Here is a 25272-nt window from a genome sequence, read left to right on the forward strand (position 1 = left end):
TGACATGGAAAATACAATATTGGTTAACAATTTACAAGACAAAAGTTTGGCACATTCAATTTGTATGTAAAGTAGCTTTTTGCAAGGAGTGGTAATTCTGTAAATTACCAGACATTTAAACTTTGACAACAAGATGCCATTCTGAAGATACAATATCCGATACATGAATATTATCTTTTCACAGAGGACTTCATTTGTGCTGCAGGTAGGTGAATTACTGATTTGTCCGGTGCTGAATTTGTGTAGGTAAAGTTCTTTTACACAATCTAACTGAGTTGACAATAATTATTGTTTCCTCAGATCACAACTCGAACAAACCCTGTCTGTTGCTAATTCCTCTGAAGCCCTGTGCAATTTTACCAACTAAGCGCCAGACAGAGCCATGGTGCCTCTGCAAAACAGCCCCGGGAAGGAACTTGTTTTGGTGGAATGTGTACGTTCAAAAGTTGTTTTAGTCATGCAACAATAAACTCAGATTGGACAGATAGGCTAGCTAGCTGTCTGGATTTACCCTGCAGAGATCTGAGGAGCAGTTAACCATACGTAGTCCTCATAAATCCACCGGAGTTTGAAATTCCAACACAAAGAAAGCAGAAGGTAACGGACGTCCTGGCGAAAAGAGCATGATCCTGCGGAATTTCCATCAGCACCGGAGCATCCAAGAAGTGGAACGTCGTGGATATAGACTATGTGCGGTCTAATAATGCTAATTATGCTTAGACTTAGCTTATTCTTTTTGACACCAGAGAAGATAAATATACACATTCAATTAGAAGCATTATTAGGATGACAATCACCACAATCAAGCATACAAGAAAAACAAAACTTAAAAAATACATAACTTACAGTTATGTCATGTATGTTCGGCTCTCAGGTTACACTGCAAGGCAGACTAGGACACCAATCATTTTCATGTTAAGGTATGACTAATTTGGCCAGATTTCAAAACAAAATAACATTCCTGTTTTATTATAGGGGGTTTATCAGATCATGTTGCTGCTACTTTATTAGCAATAACTTTTCTGAAGAAAATGTTGCACTATGAGCTAGCGTATGAGAACTATCACAGTGTCAGTGATTTATTAAAAATGTGCGGCTGTTTAATGTTTTCAGAAGCTGATATCATCTTATGAAAAAAAAAATGTTACGTCATGTTAAGAACGGTAAAAGCTGCACTGAAAAAGTAATTTCAAATAAAGCCTTGTATAAATTGTGCAATGTACTGTAAGAAAAGAATGACGAAAATGGCTTGGATTTAAAGGTGTATAGGTGTATATATTTTTATTAAGCAAAATTCAACTTATTGCAATTAAAGTTAAAGTCTACCAAATATAAAACAGGTGAAAGAATATTAGCAGTTATTATTTAAAAAACCCATCTTAATTAAAATTCAATTCAATTTTATTCATAGTATCAAATCATGACAAGAGTTATAGTTAAAATAAGGTTTGATTTAAACAAAAATGTCATTTTTCAAAAAACATACTGTTAGTCAACAAAATCATGAAATAAAAAGAGCAAGGATAGCAATGTTTTCCTGAGGTTTCTTTTGGTTATATAACGAAGCATTTCTTGAGCCGCTGCATTCTCAACAACTTAGTGATGATTCCCTGTAAAAACAAACAACATAATGATTTCAGTCAACCATACCATAACATGAACATGTCTCTCCCCTTAGCTTGCATACTTTCATATAGCTCACAAAGACTGGCAGGTTATGTTGTAATGTTAACACCCAACTCACCTGAGTAAACTGAAAAATATATGATGTCTCCAAAGAACCATTCGTCCCTGAGTCCTATGCATTAAGAGGTTTGCTGTTGTTGATTTAGTACTGAATTGTGTAACCTTGTATGTAGGGTGATTCAGTAACAGTAGTGCAGTGAAACCTGCTATACAGTACACAGAAACCTAACTAAGAATTATGAGAGGTATTAGATTTTTTCTCACTCACTGTTGCGAAATAAAATATCTTGTAATTAAAATAAATTATATTTGGATAATCAGTAATAAGTAATTTTTCAAAATGTTGTTTATTAAAGACCCATTCACTATTGGGTGTTGCTGGGAAAGCCCTCGGATCCAAGTGAACTTTATGCCAGCTGTTGATAAAAGCAACAGTTCAACAATCAACTTGGAGCCATCAATGGTGTTTGTTGTAAAACTATCTACGGGAAGAGACTGGTAGAGCAATCTCAAGTAGAGCGAAAGCAGCTTTGTTTGAGTACCTGAACAATTTGAGTGACTTCAGATGCCCAAGCAATTCTGACATATTAAAGATCTGCCTGTTTCTCAGTGACATCAATGACGATCAATCATCAATAACAATGCCTGACTAAGGAGCTAGTATAAAAGCTCAGCTTATCAAATCAATGTTTGTGATCATTATTTGTGTGCTTGTTTTTTCTTTTGTCATCATTATCTCATTGAAATGTAACAACATTTATTTCATAGTTTCCCTAGAATTGTTTGGTCAAATCATTATGAAAAATGTCTCTTCAGTGAATGCAGTGCGATTGTCTAGGTTTTTATATTGATTGATGGATGTGATTTTTCCACATTCCCACAAAGACCTGAAAACACTATTGAGAAAAAGTTTTTAAATCAGTCCCTTCTCTGAACTGCGTTACCACTCAATGATCAACCTTTACTAAATTTGAAAAGACATTCTGTTTACTGTGATAAATTGGCTGCTTGAAAAGGTGGTTAAACTGATTCACAATCTCTTGTCTGACGTGAAAAAGGGGTGGCATTCAAATGCTGCAGGTGCGATTTAAAAATGCGGTTTAATAATTGCAGAGACTTTGACTCATCGGCAGATGGTTCAAAACTATGGTTCAAAATCATAAAGCAGCCGTATTCCCAATATTTTTCCTATTGGAACATTAACATTTCTCCATCAGTACCAGCAGATGGCAGTAAAGCTCCAGTCAGACAAGAGCACTAAAGTATTGCATGTCCAAGGATAAATATATGCTGGATTATGACTGGGGTTTATAACCAAATGCTTTCAAGGCAGATCTGTATATGTTTCAGCAGCAGTTCATACAATCAGGATAAGATAGTGGACAGTGGAATTTCACATTTTAAGTTAAACTACTTCACATAGACAGCATGACAGTCATTACAAACAAATGGTTTGAAACAAATCCATGGCAAAAATAGTTCATTTACCTTCACATTGTGGGGGTTGATCACTCCACCGATATCCCTCACAAACTATTGCAGCAGCACCCTTTAACTTGAAACCATGGTAACAGGAGTACAAAGCGACCAGTTTGCCATATGCAGAGGACAAAATAAAATCCCCATTCTTTATCTTTCTTGGAGTACTGCACTGTTCTAAGTCTGGAATTGAGAGATAAAAGTTTTGTTTTATGTTAATGTGTAGAAGAATAAGAGAATTCAAAGAAAGGTCTATGAATATTGGGACGAAGACTAGCCCGAAAGTTTCTTAAGCCCACCTTGACTCTTCTCCTCTCTCCAAGCTTCCAAATGAATTGATGGCATTTGATCACAAGAGATGTAATCGTAGGGGTAATTCCCAAACCTGAAAGAATCAGGAGGAACTTCCCTTATGTCGCTGTTGTCACAGATGATGCGAGACAAAGAACCTTTAATAAGCTCAGCCTTCTGTTGCTGGCTGAATATTCCTTCAGCCTCCCACCAAAACCTGAAAAATACAAAGGTTTATTTCAAATCAAACATTTCAATAAATCTTCAAAGGTACACCAAGAAATTTACTTTAAAATATGCCATTGTAGTACAAGTTGAGGTACATAATAATGATAAATAGCATTTTTTAAATCAAGTCAATATTAATGTACCTATCGCCATCACGAAGTGCTTTCATCTGCTTTCCAATCAGGCAAGCAAAGAGGGGACCAGTTCTTGAGCCTGGCAACATGTTCTCAACGAGCCCTCCAAGCCATACATCGATATTGTCAAGATGTTTGTATATTTGTTCTATCTTCTCAGCAACCCTGTTGTCTGTTACAACCTCTTTGAAACCATCCAGTGTCTTGATGCGCTTCAGTCCACAGAATGATCTCCAATCATTGTATCCTGAAATGTAATTTTAGCACAATACAATTTAAAAGTAAGCACACTAATTTGCTAATTTAGTAATTTGCATTTACTAAGTTGTGGTTGACAGAGGGTTATGTGCTGGACTAAATCTTGGCTATTACAGTAACTCATGAAGGACAGTTTAAAATTAAAAATCAATTTTGATGCAGCAGCATCAGATATGTCATCTTTTTTAGTCTATGCTTTCTTCTTCCTTGTCAAAACCTGGCACCTACATTACCCAAAATGTAACTCACCAGCCACAAATGTGATCGAAGATTCGTGTGTGTCATGCTAATAGCAGCAAATGAAGCCTTGAGTCGCTAACCTCAAGCAGAGATAAGGAGCGGGCTACAGGGGTTTGGTAAACTCACTTCTTTTTAACTCCACACCCCGTGATTTTTTATTAATTTTCAAACGTAGTCTTCAGCCCTAACCTGCTGACTCAAGTGATATCACTAGAGGCAATTTTTCAGACTTCACACAGCTCCCACTGGAGATAAAAAAGGCTTTCAACTATTTATCTTTTACATATAATGTAATAACGTCACTCCCCAGGACCTGTAAACAGACTTTGATGTGTGAAATTGGTCATTATTACGAATAGAACGCTGACAGGGTAATGCAGGAATCAACCCAAAAGGGTTAAATTCACAATAACAACAGAATATCTAGATTATTACACATGGCTTATAACATACATTATTACATGGCTACTCATAAAGAGGTTACCCACTGATGACACCTGTAACCGACGGTAGAAGGGTCGCCCCGGTGAGTGAGCTAACCATAGAGCTAACTGATGCTCTGTTTGCACTATTGCCATTAGCGCTCCTCCACCCTCTCTCTCCCTTTGTAATCTGCTGATCAGTGGTGTGTGTGTGTGTGTGTGTGTGTGTGTGTGTGTGTGTGTGTGTGTGTGTGTGTGTGTGTGTGTGTGTGTGTATGTATGTATGTATATATATATATATATAGATACTGTATATATATATATATACACACTGTATTTTTTAAAAATAGTCCGCCAGAGTCTATGATCACAAGTCAGTCCATGGCAACAGTCGGTTATACTTAGCAACGGTCGGTTATACAATACAGAAATGGCAAACCGCAGACCAATCACAATCAAGGATTTTAAAAAGCCGTGTAATAAGATAAGAATTTATAGTTTGAGAACAGACGACAGTAAGTCTTAAGTTAATATGTGCATTTCCCAAAATGTGAAACCGTAGTTTTCAAAATCAATGTGAATAGCTTTTCAGTCAGTCAGTAAAAAGTCATTTCAAGCTGTTTGTAACCCAGTTTAGTTTGGTGTCTTGTGACCTTTGAGCTACACACCCGTTTACCGGAGTTGGTATAGCATTGTAAAGTTGTTCAGTTCCCATTGTCACGTTGTCTACTCACGTTAAGTGAATATTTCCTCTAAATATCACCTTGTTTGTGAATAGTTTGACAGACAAATAGTTATCAAAAACATAGTCATTAAAAACATATTTAAAGGTGCTCTAAGCGATGCTGGATAACGGCACTTCTTGTTGAAGTTCAAAGTATTTTCAAACAAAACAAGGCTAGCTCGCCCCTCCCTCCTCCTCATCCTTTTTTTTTTACCTTTATTTATTCAGGGAAGGTTCACTGAGAGGCAGCCTCTCTTTTGCAGGAACGCCCTGATCACATTGACACAGTTCCACATTCATACCTGGAAGCTGCTCAGTACAACCACAGTCTGATCTGCTGGCCACTGAGCAGCTCCCCTCCCCCTCCCTTCTGTGCTTCCGCGCACTAACCCCCCCAATCCCCACCCCCAAATCCTTCTTGTCGGTTATTGGCTGGAACGCTGGAACACTGTTTGTCATGTTTGGTGGTGCAGGTTGGCCAGTTTGTCTTTGTTGGCGTTTGTGGAGCCTGGGCTGTCTACAGAGACCGCGGTTGTGTTCAGGGGACAGGCGGCTCACGGATAGTGAGGAGATGTTTACTGCATGTGACAAAAAAATGTTGTAGCCGAAAAAACGTGTGACATCGCTTAGAGCACATTTAAGCGTGTTAACAAAGGAAACTGGTTTTTATTCTTAGGATTAAACAGGTCATAGTTGTTGATTGATCACTCTGATTTGACAGGCATGACTGGATAGCACTGACTCAGCCCAGCCCTTACCTGGGAGAGCGTGATCACGTCCTCTCTGCAGGTTCAACGAAGCCAGGTCCATGTGCTGTGACACGTTCAAGAGTAACAGCCTCTCTGTTAACTCCTCTGTCATCAGCATGTTTGCGCTGACAGCTGATGCTGCAGTTCCAATTGAACCTCTCAGAGTTGGTTCAATTCCACCTAGACACAAAAACAGCATTGCTTAATTTTTTTTTCATATTCAGTAGAAAATACATTTCTTTACTCTATAATCCAAGTGCACATAACAAGATAACAAGATTCCTGTTAACATTTCATTTTTTAATAATTTGGACATCAAAACTAAGAGATCATGTGAGTTGGTGTCACAAAACTGCAAACAGCATGCTCACTTTTACTTACTCGTAATCCCTTATCCTCAACAGATAAGAAAATGGACTGTTTATAAAACCATAACATATATTGTTGGTGAATACAGTCTTTTGCTGTTCAGAAAACAGGCATGTATATCACTCCTTAGTTTGGATTTTCTGCTTCCCCTGGGCTCATTGGTGTCCAAACAATTTCATTTGAGCAAACATGATGAATGGGCTGTTGGGGATAAATACACTGTTTACCATAACACATAGTTTCATCAAAGGAATAGGCCTGTGCTCGGTGGTAAGAATCCTGAACACATCCCTTGGTATCATTGCAGCAAGGTAAAAACTTCAGCCACTGAAGGTCAGCAGAAAATCCCTGTGGTGTTAGGTTACTACGTAAGGTAGAGTAATCCATTTAAATGTAAATTTAAAGTTAAGAATGAACGACTTTTTATTCACAGAGATCATAAATCATGAAATAGAGAGCAATAGAAGAATCATGTACAGTATGTGCTCGCACTTTTAACCTGTCCTATTCATAATCTCAAGGACAGCTACCTTGTGACATGTGTTATAGAAATAGCACAATTGCATTGCATACACAAACCATTTTCTTAAACTTTCCAGACAGTTTACCAGTGAAGAAAATAAGAATGAAGGAGAGATACATTGTAGTCTAGATTTAAACTAAGACACCAGCAAGCTAATTTCTGTGTTTACTTTGGGTCGGACTAAGAGACAAACATTTGAAATGATTTTTTTAAGACATATACCATACTTTCAATGATACTTTGAACAACTGAAAAAGTTACATTACCTTGTAAAAATTCTCAAATTTCCATCTACTCCTCCCTCCTGGATAAGTATGCAAGTACTTTTCATTAAAAACTTTAAATGCTGAACATTAGCTGAACATTATGCTTCAGCATATATATATATATATATATATATATATATATATATATATATTATATATATATATATATATATATATATACACACACACACACACACACACATACACACACACATATGTCACAAAAATGGTCACAATAATGAGAAATGAGGTTAAAAGAAATCAGAACGTTCTTTGCTATAAGTACGCCTATAACTGTGCATCTCCTGCATATGACAGATAAAGTACTGTCTTATACATAAGTATGAAAAAAGTAATGTATATTTATTGGAAAAGGTCCCAGGTGTGTTAGATGGATTATTGCATGTTGTGCATAGAGTCTCGTAGGACTAGGAGCACGTCATAGACTCTACTAGACATGACATGGCAATATCATACTCTAGATAAAAGGATGTTTAGTGTTAAGTGCTTGTAGGATATATATTTAATCCCAATAGACCGCTCCATAAGAGTGTAATGACCTTCTTTGACTATTCTCCATGGACTGAAAAAAGTGTCGTCCAATCTCAAGTGGGGGAAGTGCTCATGCTTCTGGAAGCTCTCGTTCAGTCTGCTGAGGATCGGAGAGATGGTAGCGTGGCCGAACCTGAATGCAGCGGTGGCAAACACATTGGCGGCTGAGGGGTCTGTAGTTGGATCATATCCACCATAGGGTCCAATGTAATGTTCAAAAGACTCTTGGCCAATGATTTTTGGAACATAATCCCGCATGGTTATGATCTGGGAGTCAGAAAAGAGAGGGGTGATCACAAAGAAGCAAAAAGAATGTCTCAGATAGTTGTGAAAGAAATTCTTAAATCTAAGCATTATTTTTGTAACAAACATGCTATGAAGTCAAAAGAGATTGAATAAGAATGTGATTCAACAAATTATTAAAACATATGCCACTTGTAAATTATTAATATCTTGTGGATGTGTAGGTCTACAGCTAAAAGAAATCCCACAGGTTTTCCATTAAGATGAGTATTTCTGTAATATCCCAAGCTTGGACAAATGATTGCACATTTGTTCCCTCACGGTTCACCGCAGAGAATTTTATCCATCCTCATCACTATTTATGAGGACCTCAGTTCACCACCTGAATCTTAACACTAATGCACACACACAAACATGAGTGGGATCACATATGGTGATACTAATATTTTATCTGCCTTGTAAAGACAGTCTGTTTAAGATTTACTTGTTAAGGAAAGAATCATGGCATACCCTGGGTAATTTAACTGCATTAGCTGAATTGACTCACTGAATAGCAAGCGTCTCAGACTGCAGTGTGACAGAAAAGGGTTTGAGGTCAGATTTTTTGATTGATACAATTAAAAATAGTCCTAACTGGAAACCTTCAAAGAGAAATTAAAATATAGCATTCTAATATGAGTTTATTATGTATTAGTGACATGCAAACAGGATTCTGCACAAACTGAAGCCGTGCCACAACATGTCAACTGTGACAAGAAAACACAGCTTAGACTGACTCAGTCCAAAGCCACAGTTGTGGAGATAATCCTGCTCCCATTTGAGGAGCAGTCAGACTGCAATGTCAGTCTTTCTGAGATGAGCAGTCTTTTTATTCCACGATTTAAAGTAAGGGGAACAGTCATGGATGCAGTGGTGGAAAGTAACTCGGTACATTTACTCAAATACTGTACTTACAGTACAATTTTAAGTACTTATTTTATGCTGCTTAAGATGGGAATATTGTAGTTTCTCTCCAATACAAAATTTACCTGACAAGTAGTTACTTTTCAGATCAGTGTTTTACATTAAAACATTAAACATGTGATACGCTTATAATACTTAAGCTCAAACCAGTGTTTTTTGGCTTTGACCCCTTAAAAATGTCTAGAAAAGTGTCTAGTTGGGGCCCTTTGTCACATCTTATAAATAAGTATAGCTATAGAGAAGTAAGAAATAAGTCATGTATTTAATGGAATCTTAGGTTATTGACTCAACACTTTTAGGTGTTGACTGAAAAACTCCAAACAGAACATCAGTCACTCTATTTCTGCAGCAAAAAGCTCCTTCTATCAAACCAAAATTGAATCCTCTTACTCAAACCCCAAAAAACTTTTCTCCATCTTCTCTAACCTGCTAGATCCCCCCAGTTCACCTCCTCCCTCCTCCCTTCTACCAATCCACTTTGTCAACTACTTTGTAAAAAAGATAGATGATATACGCTCTTCATTCTCCACCACACCTTCTGAAATCACCTTACCATCCGTCACATCTAGTACTCTTGCCTCTTTCACCCCTCTATCTCCAAATCAAATTCTTACTTTGATTACCTCTGCCCGCCCAACCACCTGCCCCCTGGATCCTATCCCTTCTCACCTTCTCCAGTCCATTGCTCCTGACCTCCTTCCTTTCCTCACCCATCTCATTAACATCTCCCTGTCAACTGGCTGTTTCCCCGATGCCCTCAAAGAGGCAAGAGTGACCCCACTACTCAAAAAACCAACACTCGACTCCTCTGATGTAAATAACTATAGACCTGTCTCCCTTCTTCCTTTTCTATCTAAAACTCTTGAGCGTGCCATTTATAATCAACTCTCTACTTATCTCAACCAGAACAACCTTCTCGATCCCCACCAGTCTGGCTTCAAGGCTGGCCACTCAACAGAAACCGCCTTCCTTGCTGTCACTGAGCAGCTTCACATTGCTAAAACAACCTCTCTCTCTTCCATCATCATCCTTCTAGACCTTTCAGCTGCCTTTGACACAGTGAACCACCAGATCCTCATTTCAACACTCCAGAATCTGGGTGTCTCAGGCTCTGCGCTCTCTTTGCTGACATCTTACCTGTCAGACCGAACCTACCGGGTAACTTGGAGAGGATCTAGCTCAGAGCCTTTCCCACTCAAAACTGGGGTTCCTCAGGGATCAGTCCTCGCGTCCCTCCTCTTCTCTCTCTATACCAACTCCCTTGGGTCTGTCATTCAGTCGCACGGCTTTTCTTATCACAGCTGCAGAGCGACACCCAACTAATTCTTTCCTTTCCTGAGTCTGACACTCAAGTAGCAGCACGTATCTCGGCCTGTCCGACCGACATCTCTTCTTGGATGTCCACTAACCATCTGAAACTCAACCTTGACAAGACTGAGCTCCTTTTCCTTCCAGGGAAGGGCTCTCCTACCCAAAACCTGACTATAACAATCGACAACTCTGTGGTAGTCCCCACCCAGACTGCTAGAAACCTGGGTGTGACACAGCGACCAACTCTCCTTCACTGCCAACATTGCTGTAACCACCCGATCGTGCAGATACATGCTGCATAACATCAGAAGGATACGATGCCCACTTCTACGCAAAGGCGGCTCAGGTTCTGGTTCAGGCTCTAGTCATCTCCGCGTCTAGACTACTGCAACTCCCTGCTGATTGGCCTGCCTGCATGTGCCATCCGACCCCTGCAGCTCATTCAGAATGCAGCAGCTCGACTTGTCTTCAACCTCCCCAAGTTCTCTCACACTACACCTCTCCTCGCTCTCTTCACTGGTTACCAGTGGCTCCCGCATCCGGCTTCAAGACACTAGTACTTACATACAGTGCCATGAACGGATCAGCCCCAGCCTACATCCAGGACATGGTCAAACCATATACCCCAACCCGCCCGCCCGCTCTGCATCAGCCAAACTGCTTGCTGCCCCCCACAGCGAGGGAGAACTAATCACTCAACCAAATCCAGACTGTTCACTGTCCTGGCTCCCAAATGGTGGAATGAGCTCCCCACCGACATCAGGATGGCTGAAAGCCTACACATCTTCCGCCGAAGGCTAAAAACACATCTCTTCCGACTACACCTCGGTTAAAAAAAAAACAAAAAAAAAAAAAAAAAAACTCTTTAACCTGCACTTTCATGTTTCTTTTTAGCTTAGCTTATTTAAAGCTAATGCACTTGCACTTACTACTTGTTGTCTAGAGTTTGGACCTTCTCAGTTGAATGCACTTAATTGTAAGTCGCTTTGGATAAAAGCGTCAGCTAAATGACATGTAATGTAACATGTTTGGCGCTTTAAACGGTTACTTTTAAAGCTTTTTTTTTTTACAATAATTCTTCATCTATGTCCTGACCACTTAAAAAAATAAATGGAACCTATAATGTTGTCCCCTTACACTACAAACTGGATAAGAGACAGCCTTGACTACTGTGGACCAAGATTGAGATGCAGGTCAGCATTAAACCAGATACTGTTAGTTGGTCATTTTTATTTCCCGTTTGCTGTAAATAATAGGCTTTTACTCTGTACTGAAATGGCTTCTGACCTTTCCATTTGTTTTCAGCAAGGCATGTAGAGTACCACATTCCCCAACTGTTTTCAAGAGGTTTCACCTGCCTGCCTGCCTGCCTCCCTCTCTCACTGACTCGAGGATTAGGTTACATTTTATTATGGCAAATAGATAATGCTTCAAATAATTACAGGAAGCTTCTTGCTGACACTAAAGTGTACCCATGATGATATTTAGGTGGTCATTTATGCATAAAGAACAAAACAAGCATTCATGGATGAAAATGTTCCCTTAGTGACCTATTTAAGTGTTAAGTGCATCAAAACATAGCTACTGTGTCTTTTTTAATTATGCAATAGCCAATCATAAAAGCAAGAACTGTGCCACAAGATGGTATAACACGTTGGGTTTGGGTTACGGTTTGAATTTGTGACTGTTTGACTATTATGTGGATGAATGAGATTAGATTGTATTTTTTTTTTTAAAATGTGTTTTACATTACAAGCAAAAGGGAATGAAAGATCCAACTGTACTCAGTGTATTGTATTATATTAAACTAATAGATTCTTTAGAGAACAGAAGTTTGGTGTCTGATATACTGACGTACACAGTAGAAAATTCCTTAAACAGGTACGCATCCACTAGCATCCACCTCATAACACCAGCATGAAAACACTTTTAACAGTGTAACTTTTTAATTTCCTGCCTAATCACACATTACCCTTGGCCGGGAAGTGGGTTTTCTGTTAAGTAATTACTGCCATAGCACATATTTTAATGCATTAAAGCAGTGCTTTTACAGTGACTTGTCAAACAGCATTCAACATTACATTCGCCCTGTGTGAGCTTGTTTGCTGGGAACAGCTGCCTCAGGATTTAAACAGGGGGGTTGGGGGTGGGAGGGGTGCTTTGTGAGAGCTGTTGGGATTCAACCATATGGGCCGACAAACCACAACAATGAGCTGGAAGCTGCTCAGAGCTGTGAAGGGCTGCAGAGTTGGATGTTTTTTTCTAAGTGGAATTGGATAACTAGCAAACTTTTCTAATTACAGGCAGACATTTCAACATTAATTATAAAATAGTATAACAAACCCAACTGAGCTACATTAGGCATTCATTTATTTCTTAATCATCTAATATTTTGTTATGTTTATGAATTAACAGTAATGGGAGGTTTGTTATTGGTGTAACATGATGGCTTTCTGATTGGAACCCAACATTGTTGGTAGTTAGAGTCATGTTATTATCATGAATGGTGGTTTAGCTCAGTGGGTGACCACCACAATGCCAAGTTAAGGCAGGTAATTGCATTGTTTAATTAGTTGAGCTGCCAAAGAGATCCTGTTCTACTAATAATTGAACTCACCTGGTTTATTGTTGAGTAAGAATGAAATGTTGCATACTTTCGGCACAGTTTTGGCCCATAAATATGCCTGGTATGCCTGTATTTTAATCATAAAATACCATGTAATCACATTACCATAACTTAGAGGTTAAAAAAAAGATAAGATCCTGTTGCTTCTCTAAATTGGCTTGTTGTTCTGAGCATCTAATCAACAAATTAATAAGGCTAAAGGCAAGATTGTTTTTGTTATGCTCATTTTATCATCGCACATTGGAATTCACTTTATCAGATCAATCACTTTTACATATAAAATGAATGTCTCAAATTCCACACAAGCCGTTTTCTCTCAACATCTCAATTAACAGTAGTCTGCCATGGTAGTTTTAGCATTATTTGTCTAACTGGAGTTTTTCAGTAAGCCTTTTTTATGGCCTTTCCTGTGTTACAGTAATTTGCGTCCCAGAACAATGAAATTTGCATAGAAATGAAATGCACAGCCACAAGGGGCACTGTCTGTAGCTTACCCTGACCTCACTGTGTGGAGGGGGAAGACAAAGAGATAATACTGTAACAAAATGGAAGATTGACTATAAAAAAACAGGGGAGCTTTAGTGCTTCTTTAAGTCTTCATCTCAGCTTTGACTTTTTCTATGAAAAAAAATCGATAACGTTACAGTCTGCTGGTTTGCAGGCTGGTCAGACCAGATAGTGCCTCACATTTTACTCCACTTCCAATACAGGGATTTTCCAAGCTGGTCATGGTTATAGCTACAGTATGTAAATCCTCTACCTGCCTTTAACACTTCATCCTCACAAATTATTTAAAGAACCCACCTTAGACCCATCTCTTTTTAATTCTGTAAATCTCTTTCATTTGGCATTGTCCCTGAGTCACCTGAAAAAAAGCAGTTGTTAATCCACTGCTGTGGTCAAATGTCAGCCTCCAAAGTCTGACAGATTGCAGACTTATTTTCCCTCTGCTCAGAAATGCTATAGAAACATTGGAGCCGTGTACCAGGGTCCCCTTGTCCCCTCCACTAAGCCATGAATCATTTTCATTAAAACTTTCCATTAAATTATTATCAGTACCCAACATTTATTTCACCTTGAATTATGCCCCAAGCCTACAGCTAATAGAACTTCTATCAACAGTCAGTCCAATCAGTCATCGCTGCACAACCTGCCTCCCATGCATCACTACTAAGAGGCTGACAACTACAAAAAGGTAGCAACAAAACCTACCTTTCTACATCAAGAAATAAACACAGAGACAATGGCAAGTTAACAGAGAAATCCTTTGCGTTAACTGGTATGACACTTGAGTGTTTTCTTTGTTTATATGATGGATTAGGACTTGTGTCCACTTGGCTCCGATGGCTGACCTGCTACGAAGAGCCTCATGTTATCCAAACAAAAATGTGTCTGGGGTTTGCTGAGCCACATTAGCTGCACTCTGGTTCAAATGGATATATAACTAAGAAGAAGAGACTGTTCAAAGACACAAATTAGAAACCACTCGGGAAGTTGTTTCTGATTTACAAAAGCCAAGGACAACTAACGCAACGTCTACACAGGAATGAAAGTGAGCAATCCCTGATGTTTTCAAGTGTTTTTGTTGTCTACACTTAACTAGTTCTGTTTCACAACGTTTCCCACGTGCATAAACTGTGCGTGTTATGTTAAATAGAAAGGTCACATGATTACGGTCACATGATTTGACCGCCACCATGTGGCCGTAAATAGAACGGTCGTATGTGTTGTTTTGGGAGTCTTTGGAAATCGACCTATGTTTAGGTATGAGGATGTTTTGGTTCACCAGCTAATTGCTAACTGTGTTTCTCTCTGCTGTTTAGTGTTTAGTGTTAGTGTAGCCGTGAGAGCGAACTAAACACTAACGTTGCAGACATTGAGTTTAGAACTGCTTGGGTTTGTCGCTAAGAGCGACCCCTTTCACCGTCCTTGTTAATACAAAAATATTGGTTAAAGCTCATTTAAACAATAATGGGCTCATAGAGGAATAGTTGGAAGCCAACTTTGCCTCCAAGTTTGGAAACTACACCATCATCACTCCTCCTGATCCTTCTGAGAGTTTGCAATGACAGCAAAGCAGTGGGTTCCACGGCTGGCTGATTATTAGTCATCACACTTAAAACTGTTTTTTCACCCATATACAGTGAAAGTAGTTTTTCCTAATCATGTCTTGATCAACTTAAATGTGAGTTGTCATTCTTATACATACATGATACTAAAACTTGTCATTCATCACACACTATAGCCAACATATGTGTAATCGGTGACTGTTCGTTACAATGAACAGGCTGTTCTCATGAACCATTCGTACATATAGCTACGAAAAGTAAAGCACTGTTATATGTATGTATTCCACGTATTTATTGTTTGCACAACATTGACCAGTGCTGTGTAAGACCGCTCTGCACTGCATACGCAGGAGGTTGGGGTGGATGGGTGGCTCATAAAACACATTGTTTTCAAGGAGGGGGAGCGGAGTTCGTGTCCCGGGGAAAACACAACACTGACTTTCACCCAGGAAAATGCTTGTTCGTGTTCCGGGAGTACTACTTAAGGGGACCGGTGTTTTAATCCAAAGCATGATATTTTTTCTAATCTTTCTAGTCGTTTTGGTGCCTAAACTTAACTGTCACCTTTTGTCGGTTGAACTTAACTGTAATGGCCACTGAAAGGACCTGTCACCTCACAGTGCTCTGTAGGGGTGCACGATTCAGAAAATATCACGATTCGATATCGATTTTCAGGCTCAAGATTCAATTCAAAACCGATTTTCGATTTAAAAAAAACAATTCACAGTATGTAAATGTAGTTACTTTTCTGTTAGTAGACCTATAATAAAAAAATGAATCGATTTTTGGAATTCTATGAATCGATTTTGAATCGGTAGAGCTTGAACCTTGATTCGAATGTGAAATGATTTTTTTGCACAGTGCTCTGTATCCGGCCCAAAGTCACCTTTAGTCAAATAAACTCATTGCAACAGCCTCTGAAACAGCCGACACCTCACGGTGACTGTACCTGGCTCACAGTTACATGTGAACATTTGTCAAGTGACCAGCCAGCAGTTGCCTATTTCATCAGATATCATATGAATTGTTGTGCATAACGTTTCGTATTCATATCATCTGATCTTCCTCAAAAGATGTCCAGTTTTCATTGAGTAATAGACGGTTAAATTTACATTTCTCTAGAACATTTGAAGTACTTTTCGTCCATATTGGCTCAAAAGCTGTGGTTCAAATTTATCATTCTGAAGGAACTGGACAGAAAGTAACTGAAATAAAGATGCTGTTCTGGGTGTTTTTCTTTTGAATTTTTGTACAATTTTATTAATGAACATGTACAAAAAGAGGTAATTAAAAATATGTGGTCCCTCAAGTGATACTGAGGATGTAATGTGTGAAGTACCTGACCCCAATTCAAAACTAGGTGAATAGCCGGCTTTATGAAATCAACACGTCGGCACATTGATTTAGTAAAGTTTGACTGTACTTCATTGCTGTGCAATTTAAAATCAACAATAAATGCAAGAGTTCTTTTTGCAAAAGCTCCAATCAAGGCTTATTTTTCTCTGCACTTAGAACACTGTAATGACCCTAAGTCAGTATTCACCTCATAAGAGAAAGAACCTCTTGATGTCCTCACTACATCTTACAGCTCATCAGTCTGCCCTTCTTTAATAACATGTAATTGCTACATGTGCGCACTCCTGACATCTCCTCAATATAAAATCGCCACACTCATAAATGCTAGATTAGTATGTTTCCCCTCAGGCATCATTTGTGTTTCTCCAAAGAAACATTGGCTTTTATTTTCATCATGCGTCTCCTGCCTTTTCCAACAGTATCTACTGTACAGGGAGAGCAACAGCAATGGTCCAGCAGTAAGGAATGTCCAGATTGTAGGGTACAAAATGTCCATAAACTGCATTATAGACTTTATATATTTAGTAGTAAATAGCAGGTCTGTACAGTTGTGTAAAACCAGTCCATGGTTAACCTCACTGCAGCACAGTGACTACAGACTTTAGAAGAAACACGGAGTGATGACTGCAATGTCACTAAAGGGACGTTCTTCCACCAACCACTGCCGTCAGAAGTCAGTGATGTCAGTGGTTGTAGCAGGAAGCTAGCACAGCTGGTTGCCGCAAGATTGTGAACTATACGTGGCCGGATTGGCTCGGTGGGTAGAGCAGGTGCACGTGTACTGAGAGGTTTATGCCTGGACGCAGAGGTCCAGGGTTCGAATCCAAACCGTGACGATTTCCTGCATCTTCCCCCTCTCTCTCCCCCCTTTCTCACCTAGCTGTCCTGTCAAAAAAGAATTAAAGGCGGAAAAGCCCCCCAAAAAAACTTTACTTACCCTAAGAATGTGACTACATGGGAAGAAGGATGGAAAACAAACACATTTTTTTCTTCTGTGACAATCTCAGGTAACGAGTTCACTGAAATAGGCATTGAATAGGGTACATAGGCTGTCATTTGAAAACTGAAGGCTGAGCAAAAGACACTTCTTTTAAAGAAATGTTTGCACTTAAAAAGGTATTATACTCGAAATAATGTCGCGGCCCTCTGCGTCAGATACTGCGGCATAAGGCACACGCATGCACGCGCGGCAGGAGGACCAGCTATCTACACAAAGAAGCTCACATAACAACACAGAGAGGGAGTGTGACTTTATTCTCTGCTGAGGACATCATTACTCCACTATATCGTTACATAGCAAATAGGTGTTTACTTCTATATTAATGTCCTGAATTTCGAGTGCAGTCCCTTTAATGTAATGTCTAATTTTCTTTTAAATGTTTTAACTTGTGTCACATTTTTGACATTTTATAAACAAAATCAAGCAGAGAAATAGATAATGAAAAAAATGTATACTGGTAGTTGTTGCCCTAATTGTGTCAGCATGTCAGCCCAGTGCAGTTTCATACTGAAACAATTTGAGTTACTAGTCACATACCTGATGCAGAGCTCCAATAATTTTGCGAGTTTCTTGGTAAATAGTCTCGGAGTTCCAGTGACCATTAATGTGTTTCAGTGCCTCTGCAATCCGATTGTGTTCCCTAAGCCACAATGTATGCAGAACAATCAGGGGAAGATCCTCATTACAGCGAGTGTCTCCAGCATTGAAACAATCCACTCTCTCCCCGTGCGGGTTCTGATTGCAGGCTGATGGCAGAGAGGCTACAAATGGAAGGTAGGGTCTTCCTTTGGGATCTCTGAATTGATCGTTGACAGCAAGTTTCCCATTGAGGCCAGAGAGGTCACGGAGGAAGCCAGCCCTCCTTGGAGTGTCGCCATATACAAGTGAAGCATCAATGAATGATGTGATGGCATTTATCTGTTGTTGCTGCAGAGCTTGACTTATATTTGATCCAAAATTGACTATGCAGGCTGGTCTGGAGCGATGAAAGGGCATGCAGCCTTGTCCACCTGTGATAGCATCACCTGTCTGTGGAGAACACAAAATTATTTATCACAAGGTGCTTCAAAATCATTTTTAACTTCTGATCTATCAAATCAAATGTATTGTTTTTGTGATTTAAAATTTTTAAAAAGAATAGTTTAACACTTTGGGAAATATGCTTATTTGCTTTCTTGCCGAGTTAGACTCCATTTTTACGTTTGTCGCTTTAATATGAGACTGGAGCCAGCAGCCAGTTAGCTTAGCGTAGGTTGACCATATTTTGATTTCCAAAAAAAGAGGACATTCGGCCCGGCCTCGAGACAAATTCAGACAAGTTTCTCAGAGGTTAATGAACATGCTTTATTATGCTTCAATGGTGCAAAAAATAACTTCTGTAATAAAATAAAATCAAATCTGTAACAACCTGTAACAAAATAATAGCTCTCTTTTAAAATAAATAAATAATATGAAATAATGTTCTAAATATGACCTCTTCTGTGTTAGAAAATCCAGCTTCAACAAAATATCTCTTAATACCTTTTCAATGTAATAAATAATAAAGACACTGAAACATATGTGCCAGCTTTGCACACGGTGCACTCCTCCTCCCACTTGTCCGATCCCGACCGGGACGGTACATGGGACATTTCTTTTTGCAGTTCAACTGTGAAGCTGCACTAGTCTTGTTTTATGGTTGTAAGTGGCCTGATGTTTATCCTTGTGCGCTGGTGTGTGCGTTGAGCCGGCATGTGTGTGTGTGTGTGGGGGAGTGGGTGATAGAGCGAGGGAGAAGTGAGAGTGACAGCGAGCGAGTACGACTCTAGAGTCATAGTGAGAGAAACAAAGTGTCTCCCCTGTTTTCTGACCACGGTGGGAAATTTTCAGCATTTTGTGTGCAATGCTGCTCCACTGTCTGCTCTGGTCCCTGACGTATGTGCGCGTCGCAGAGCCGCCCACAAGGCAGCCTCTCGGGAATTACGTAACACAACAAAGTACCACCCCGGACAGTAGGTAAAAAGTGGACATGTCCGGGCAAAAGACAACGTTTTGTCACCCTTGCTTAGCGTAACGATTTGAAACAGGGGGAAACAGCTAGCCTGGCTCTGTTCAAAGTAGGGCTGGGCAATATATCGATATTATATCTATATCGATATATGAGGCTAGATATCGTCTTAAATTTGGGATATCGTAATATCCTGATATGACACAAGTGTTGTCTTTTCCTGGTTTTAAAGGCTGCATTACAGTAGAGTGATTTTCTGAACGCACCAGACTGTTCTAGCTGTTCTATTATTTGCCTTTACCCACATAGTTATTATATCAAATAACTGATGATTATTCATCAAAAATCTCATTGTGTGCATATTTGGTGAAAGCACCAATTGTCAACACTACAGTATCGCAACAATATCGATATCGAGGTAATGCCACTTTACATTAATTCAGTACTTTTTGCACATTGTCTGTTGTTTGCCTGTTTGTTTGTTTGTTGGTATGTTTTTATTGTGGAAAAACTGCTGCTGTAACAAGTGAATTTCCCCATTGTGGGATGAATAAAGTATTATCTAATCTAATCTTTGGTCAAGAATATCGTGATATCTGATTTTCCAGCCCGGTCTCATGGAAGTTCGTGTAAATGTGACGTTATTTGAATCTATTGATACGTGTTCACGGTGACGTTTTTGTCGTTTTTTACGTGGTGGACAACACGAAAATGTGAACTAATGTATTTCAATGGGAAGCATATTTCGTGGCCACAGCACGAAAATGTAGGGAGTAATATAAAAAGCCGAAAATCCGCGTAGGGAGGTTGGTAGGGGTGGTGGATGGGTCAAACAACACAGGACTTTCACCCGGGCGAGCAGGGATCGCGTCCCGTTTGCAGCGCTTTGTTTCCCGGGGATGGCGTCCCTGTGTGTGGCGTTTTGTCCCGCGTGTTACTGTGGCGCATCTCCCGCGTTTTAAGCCTCTTCCCAGCGTTTGCGGTGCCCTTTCTCCGGGCGTTTTGTGTTCTTTCCCCGTAAGTTTTTCCTAAACCCAACCTCCGCCATCCCGTTATTGTGGGCGTCTCCCCAGCGGGCCGCCTTTGCGGGCCGTCTGCTGGCGCCCCGGCTTATGGAGCATCTTTCTTTGCCGCCTCCGGCGTGGTCCCCAGCAGGCCACCTCGCGGGCGCCCCGGGTTTATGGAGCTTACCCTTTCGCGCCCGTTCCTTTCCCCGAGAAAATAATGTGACATTTACACGTAAAAAATAACGTGACAGTTACACGTAAAAAACGAGAAAAACGTCTCGGTGAACACGTATCAATAGATTAAGAATAACGTGGACATTAACACGAACTGCCGTGAGACCGGGTTGGATTTTCTCCCTATCGCCCAGCTCTAGTCCAAAGGTGAAAATATTCACCTATCAACACCTTTAAAGCTCACTAATTAACACTTTATATATCTCCTTTATTTAATCTGTACAGAAAACGATTGTGTAAAATTGGTTTTATGTGGTTTACCGGGGTTATGTGCCACATTGTTCCACCTAGTCCAACCTAATGTGCTGTGATATTCTTGGTCAAGAGCAGAGCAGTTTATATTCAACAGACACATTTGAGAGTGGTATTGAACTTCCATTCTAACTCTTGACAAAAAAGCAAATAAGTCTGTGGAACTAATTCTTTAAATATAGGATTGTTACCAGAGAGCAAGCAAGATACAGTACATGTACTGTACCTGCAGGAAAGCAAAATGTCCATACAATGTTAAGCTTTTAGTTTACCTCAATGGGAAAGCATGTATGCACATTTTGACATGTGTTAAAACAGTCCACCCCAGCACTGCCTTTGCTTTGAAGGGTAAAGGTTATGTCATGGTCGATGTATTGGCCCCAATCCACCAGCATGTGAGAATAGACGTCATCTGGCCGTTTAACAGAGCTCCTCAATATTTTCTTGCTGACTTCCCATGGCTGTTAACACAGTAGGAATTGTTATTTGGGATGACAGTGAGAACTACTTTTTACAGTGTGCAATTGCATTTCCCCCCAGCCATCTCTGCAGTGACTTGCCATTTATCAGTCAGTGTTTTTCTTATCTCATCATTAACGGAAATGAACATATTTTCTGGGGAAGGCCTATTTTGTCCCAGTCAGGGGTTATGATGGATGATAGCTTTCTTGTTTGTGTGACCTAGTTCATTCTTTAATTCATTAGGTTATGTTATAAATAGAAAAATGTCCTAAACTCAACAAAGGAGCTCCGACATATTGTTGAAAACCTAATTTCTCCAACATTAAGGACTTTGGCAACTAATTAAAAATGAGTTATATCGAATACATAAAGATCCAAGATATTATTTAGTTGACCTGTTATTATAAGAAATGGATAGTTAGGATCAAATCATATTATCAAATATTATTAATTATCTTAACACTTAGTAATCATATTTCCTATACAGTACATGGAGGTTCAGTAAACTACATGTTGGATACAACTGATGCATATTTGATGAGTTCCTCCATTACAAGACCTCACTCTGTAATGAGTGCATGAATAAACATTGAAATCCAATGCAAATATCAGTTCACGAAATAATGTGTATCACCAACTTCTTTCAGGCTATAACAAATAATGTATTTTAAAGCACAGGGCACAACATGCAAATGCTACTGTAATCTGTGTCATCTCACACACTGCTGCTGTTCCTAAATTGCTGTGGACTTTATCTGCTGTAAAGCAGGTTAGAAAAATTAATGGAAAGCTACATTAACTTGGGTTTGCAGGGTGAGCTCGCTTCATTTGTAATTTCTTCAGCAAGACTTTTGTGTCCATCGGACCAGCATTTTGTAGATTACCGAAGGAAGTTGGAATCCATTATGGAGCCGTCCTCGGTTCCAACCCTTGGGTTCTCTCCCTCCGTCTTCGTATTCAGCTGGAAGCCACCTGACCAAGGGAGTGTTGGCTGCTCCCCAGAGAGGATTTTGCCTGACAAAAAGAATCATGAAGCGTGTCCAAAAATACTGCAATACAAAACAGAGTGTGCCTTCACTGAAAGCAACATCATCTGTTTTCCTCCAGAAGGTCATCATGAATTTAGAATACTACATTTTTACCAATATGCAATAGTGATTCAGGGTGTAATCCATTCATTAATGTGTTTATTGGCTGTAAGAACAGGTTTCATGTTCTGTGTCCTATGTGTTGTGTTAGGTTTCAGAAGCAAAAGCATGTTGGTTGATTTTGAAGATTTAGGGAAATAATGGGGTTTGGGTTCAATTTTAATAAACATTATCTTGTGCTTCAAGTCACTGTGGAGTTTTCTGTATTGAACTACAAAAAATAACTTTCCCCAACCTTAACCGGTTAGCTTATTTTGGAAAACAAATGAGATACATTGTCAGTGAAAATTGTACTAAGTTCAAAATAACATTTTACAACTTGCCAGATACATTTATTAACATTTTCCAATTATGTTGATCAAGAACGTAATACCAGACTGAATTGTAACGTAATTTCAAGGACACAGGATTGGGTAGAAGCAGAATATACAGTAGCCTATAGGATCTACGGAAGTTCATAACTGTCAATTTTAACATGAAATCAGCCATTAACATTTTTGTATTTACCATTTGTATGCAAATTATGTAGGACACAATCTCAATTTAATTTAAAAAGAATGGGTCACATTCATTTTGATGTTTTGATGTGTTGAAGTGAAAATGCTCAAATCAGTATTAAAAAGAAAATGCCACTGACATTTGTTTTATGTACCATCTAAGTATTTCCTTGCTTCAATAAAAATTAAAGAGAATGTGAATTGGACTTTGCATTTTCCATTTGGCATAAAATGTTCCACATAGCTTTAAGGTGGAGGTGTGGTGTGGATTGGGGTTACCAAAATGGTGAGAAATGGCTTTTACCTCCTCTCACTTTTCAGAACTTCCTAGTGGTTACCAGATGGTTATTTATTCACTTTACATCGGTTACCAAAAAAATTTATTAAAAGTAACAATATAGTCATTGTTATTTGACTTTATAAGGTAGGAATATACCTGTTGTTGCAGAGGCCAGATATAGAGCGGTACTTGTTGAGATGACTTTGCAGACAGATGGCTGGATGTGTTGGAGGAGGACACTGAGAAAGCTCTGCAATCAGCTCCACGTCCTCCCAGGAAAGCAACTCTAGCATTGTGACATAAAGTTAACGCAAGAAAAATGTAATGGAATTTAATCTTGATAATCTTTTGAAGATATCAAACCTGAAAGGACACACAGTGTAATTGAAAATTAATTTTGACTTTTTAAATTTCCTTTATTAGGACTTTGGCGATCGATTAGTTTAACCCTTGTATTGCCTTCCCGTCGACCATGCACCGGTTTTCCTCTTCAGTTTTGCCGGTTTACTAGGTATAAAGTATACATTATTATGTGCTACACCTTCTTAGCCACCTTTATTCTTACCTATTACCACTAGTGTTACACTTCTTTTTGGAAATCATGATCAATAAACCTTATTTATATGAAATCATACAAAATATTTGAAATTATGAAGTATTTGGACTAATAGTTAACATCAGAGGAAGATTTGTTGATGGATAATATGAGTATATAGTCAGGATACTTTTTTTTAAACCATTTAATTCTTTTTAATGGCAGCACATAATCACACCTGTTCGCACCTTGGTTTGCCCGTTTGTAAGGCGTGCTTATAAAGTACCAACCAATTCTGTGTTAAACTTAGGCTTCTAGCCAACTTCATTGTCATTTTTGGGCAATTTGGTTAAATGAAACCCAAATTTCTGATAAAGGCATTTTGAAAACGGGTCAAATTTGACCTGAGGACAACAGGAGGGTTAAAGTATCCAGTGTTTTGGTGGACTATTAAAATGGTAAGAGGAAGTGGACCAATTAGACATTTTGGTTATGTTAAAGTTGTTTTGACTCTATGGTGTCCAACTACCTCTAAAGGTTTCTTTCAAGGTGAGATCCTGATATTTGAGAAAAAGAAAGCAATTCTACCTGTTGCCGTGACATCCCTTTTATATCTCTGTCTCACTCTGTTCTTCAGGACTTGCAGAGTTGTTTGAAAAACCTCTGCAGCTCGGGAAATCTCCAGCGTCTCAGGGTCGGGTTGTCGAAGGAAAGTAAACACATGCGTGGAAGACGAGGGTGACCTTTGTCTGAGCACAGAAATTGACAGATAAAAAGGAAAAAAATGTAAAAGTGATTCAGTCCTTTCTTCGACAGGTTTTGTTTCAGTTATTAAACCACAGATAGATTTGATAACACATTTGATAGTTTATTACCGTTTTCTAGTGTGGAGTGAGGCTGCGTCTTGATATGAGGAGATAAGCAGTTCTCTGACAGAGCTGGCTAGAAGATATACAGTATCAACAGAACAGAATCAAAATCTGTGACTAGAGTATCATCTACTGTATATAAAGTACAATACATGTACTTGAGAATTTGACAGGAATTCACAACTGCTTCTACTCTACATTTGGATAAATGTATTGTATTTTTTTACTATCAGATTATGATTTAAAAAAAATTTTAAACACTGGATAAGTCTATAAAATACAGTGCATTGTTACAGTATATATTAAACCAGTTTATGAAACCTTTTTACATGATGTTTTCCACTGGCAATATGTAAAAAAACTGCCATTTAAAAAAATTCTGAAAATGAATGAATATTTGATAGTGATGATCAGGACTGATGTGGGTTATAACCTTTATTTTACTCAGTAAAAATGGAAAATAGTATATAGTATGTATTTTTATGGCAGTTTTAGGAAGGGACATATCTGTC

General features: G+C 39.0%; 1 protein-coding gene across 1 annotated transcript; it reads right to left on the minus strand.

The window, feature by feature from the left end:
- Positions 1–557: 557 nt before the first annotated feature.
- On the minus strand, positions 558–24858 carry tpo (thyroid peroxidase; the record flags this gene model as incomplete). Its single annotated transcript, XM_039785437.1, has 12 exons — positions 558–1610; positions 3175–3348; positions 3465–3673; positions 3828–4065; positions 6221–6391; positions 7930–8188; positions 18027–18518; positions 21242–21430; positions 22316–22445; positions 23513–23642; positions 24480–24640; positions 24767–24858. Coding segments are annotated over 12 exons (2259 nt in total), but the record flags the coding sequence as incomplete, so codon positions are not given.
- Between the last annotated feature and the right edge of the window lie 414 nt (positions 24859–25272).

This window comes from Perca fluviatilis, chromosome 20 (genome assembly GCF_010015445.1).
Source record: "Perca fluviatilis chromosome 20, GENO_Pfluv_1.0, whole genome shotgun sequence".
Taxonomy (NCBI): domain Eukaryota; kingdom Metazoa; phylum Chordata; class Actinopteri; order Perciformes; family Percidae; genus Perca; species Perca fluviatilis.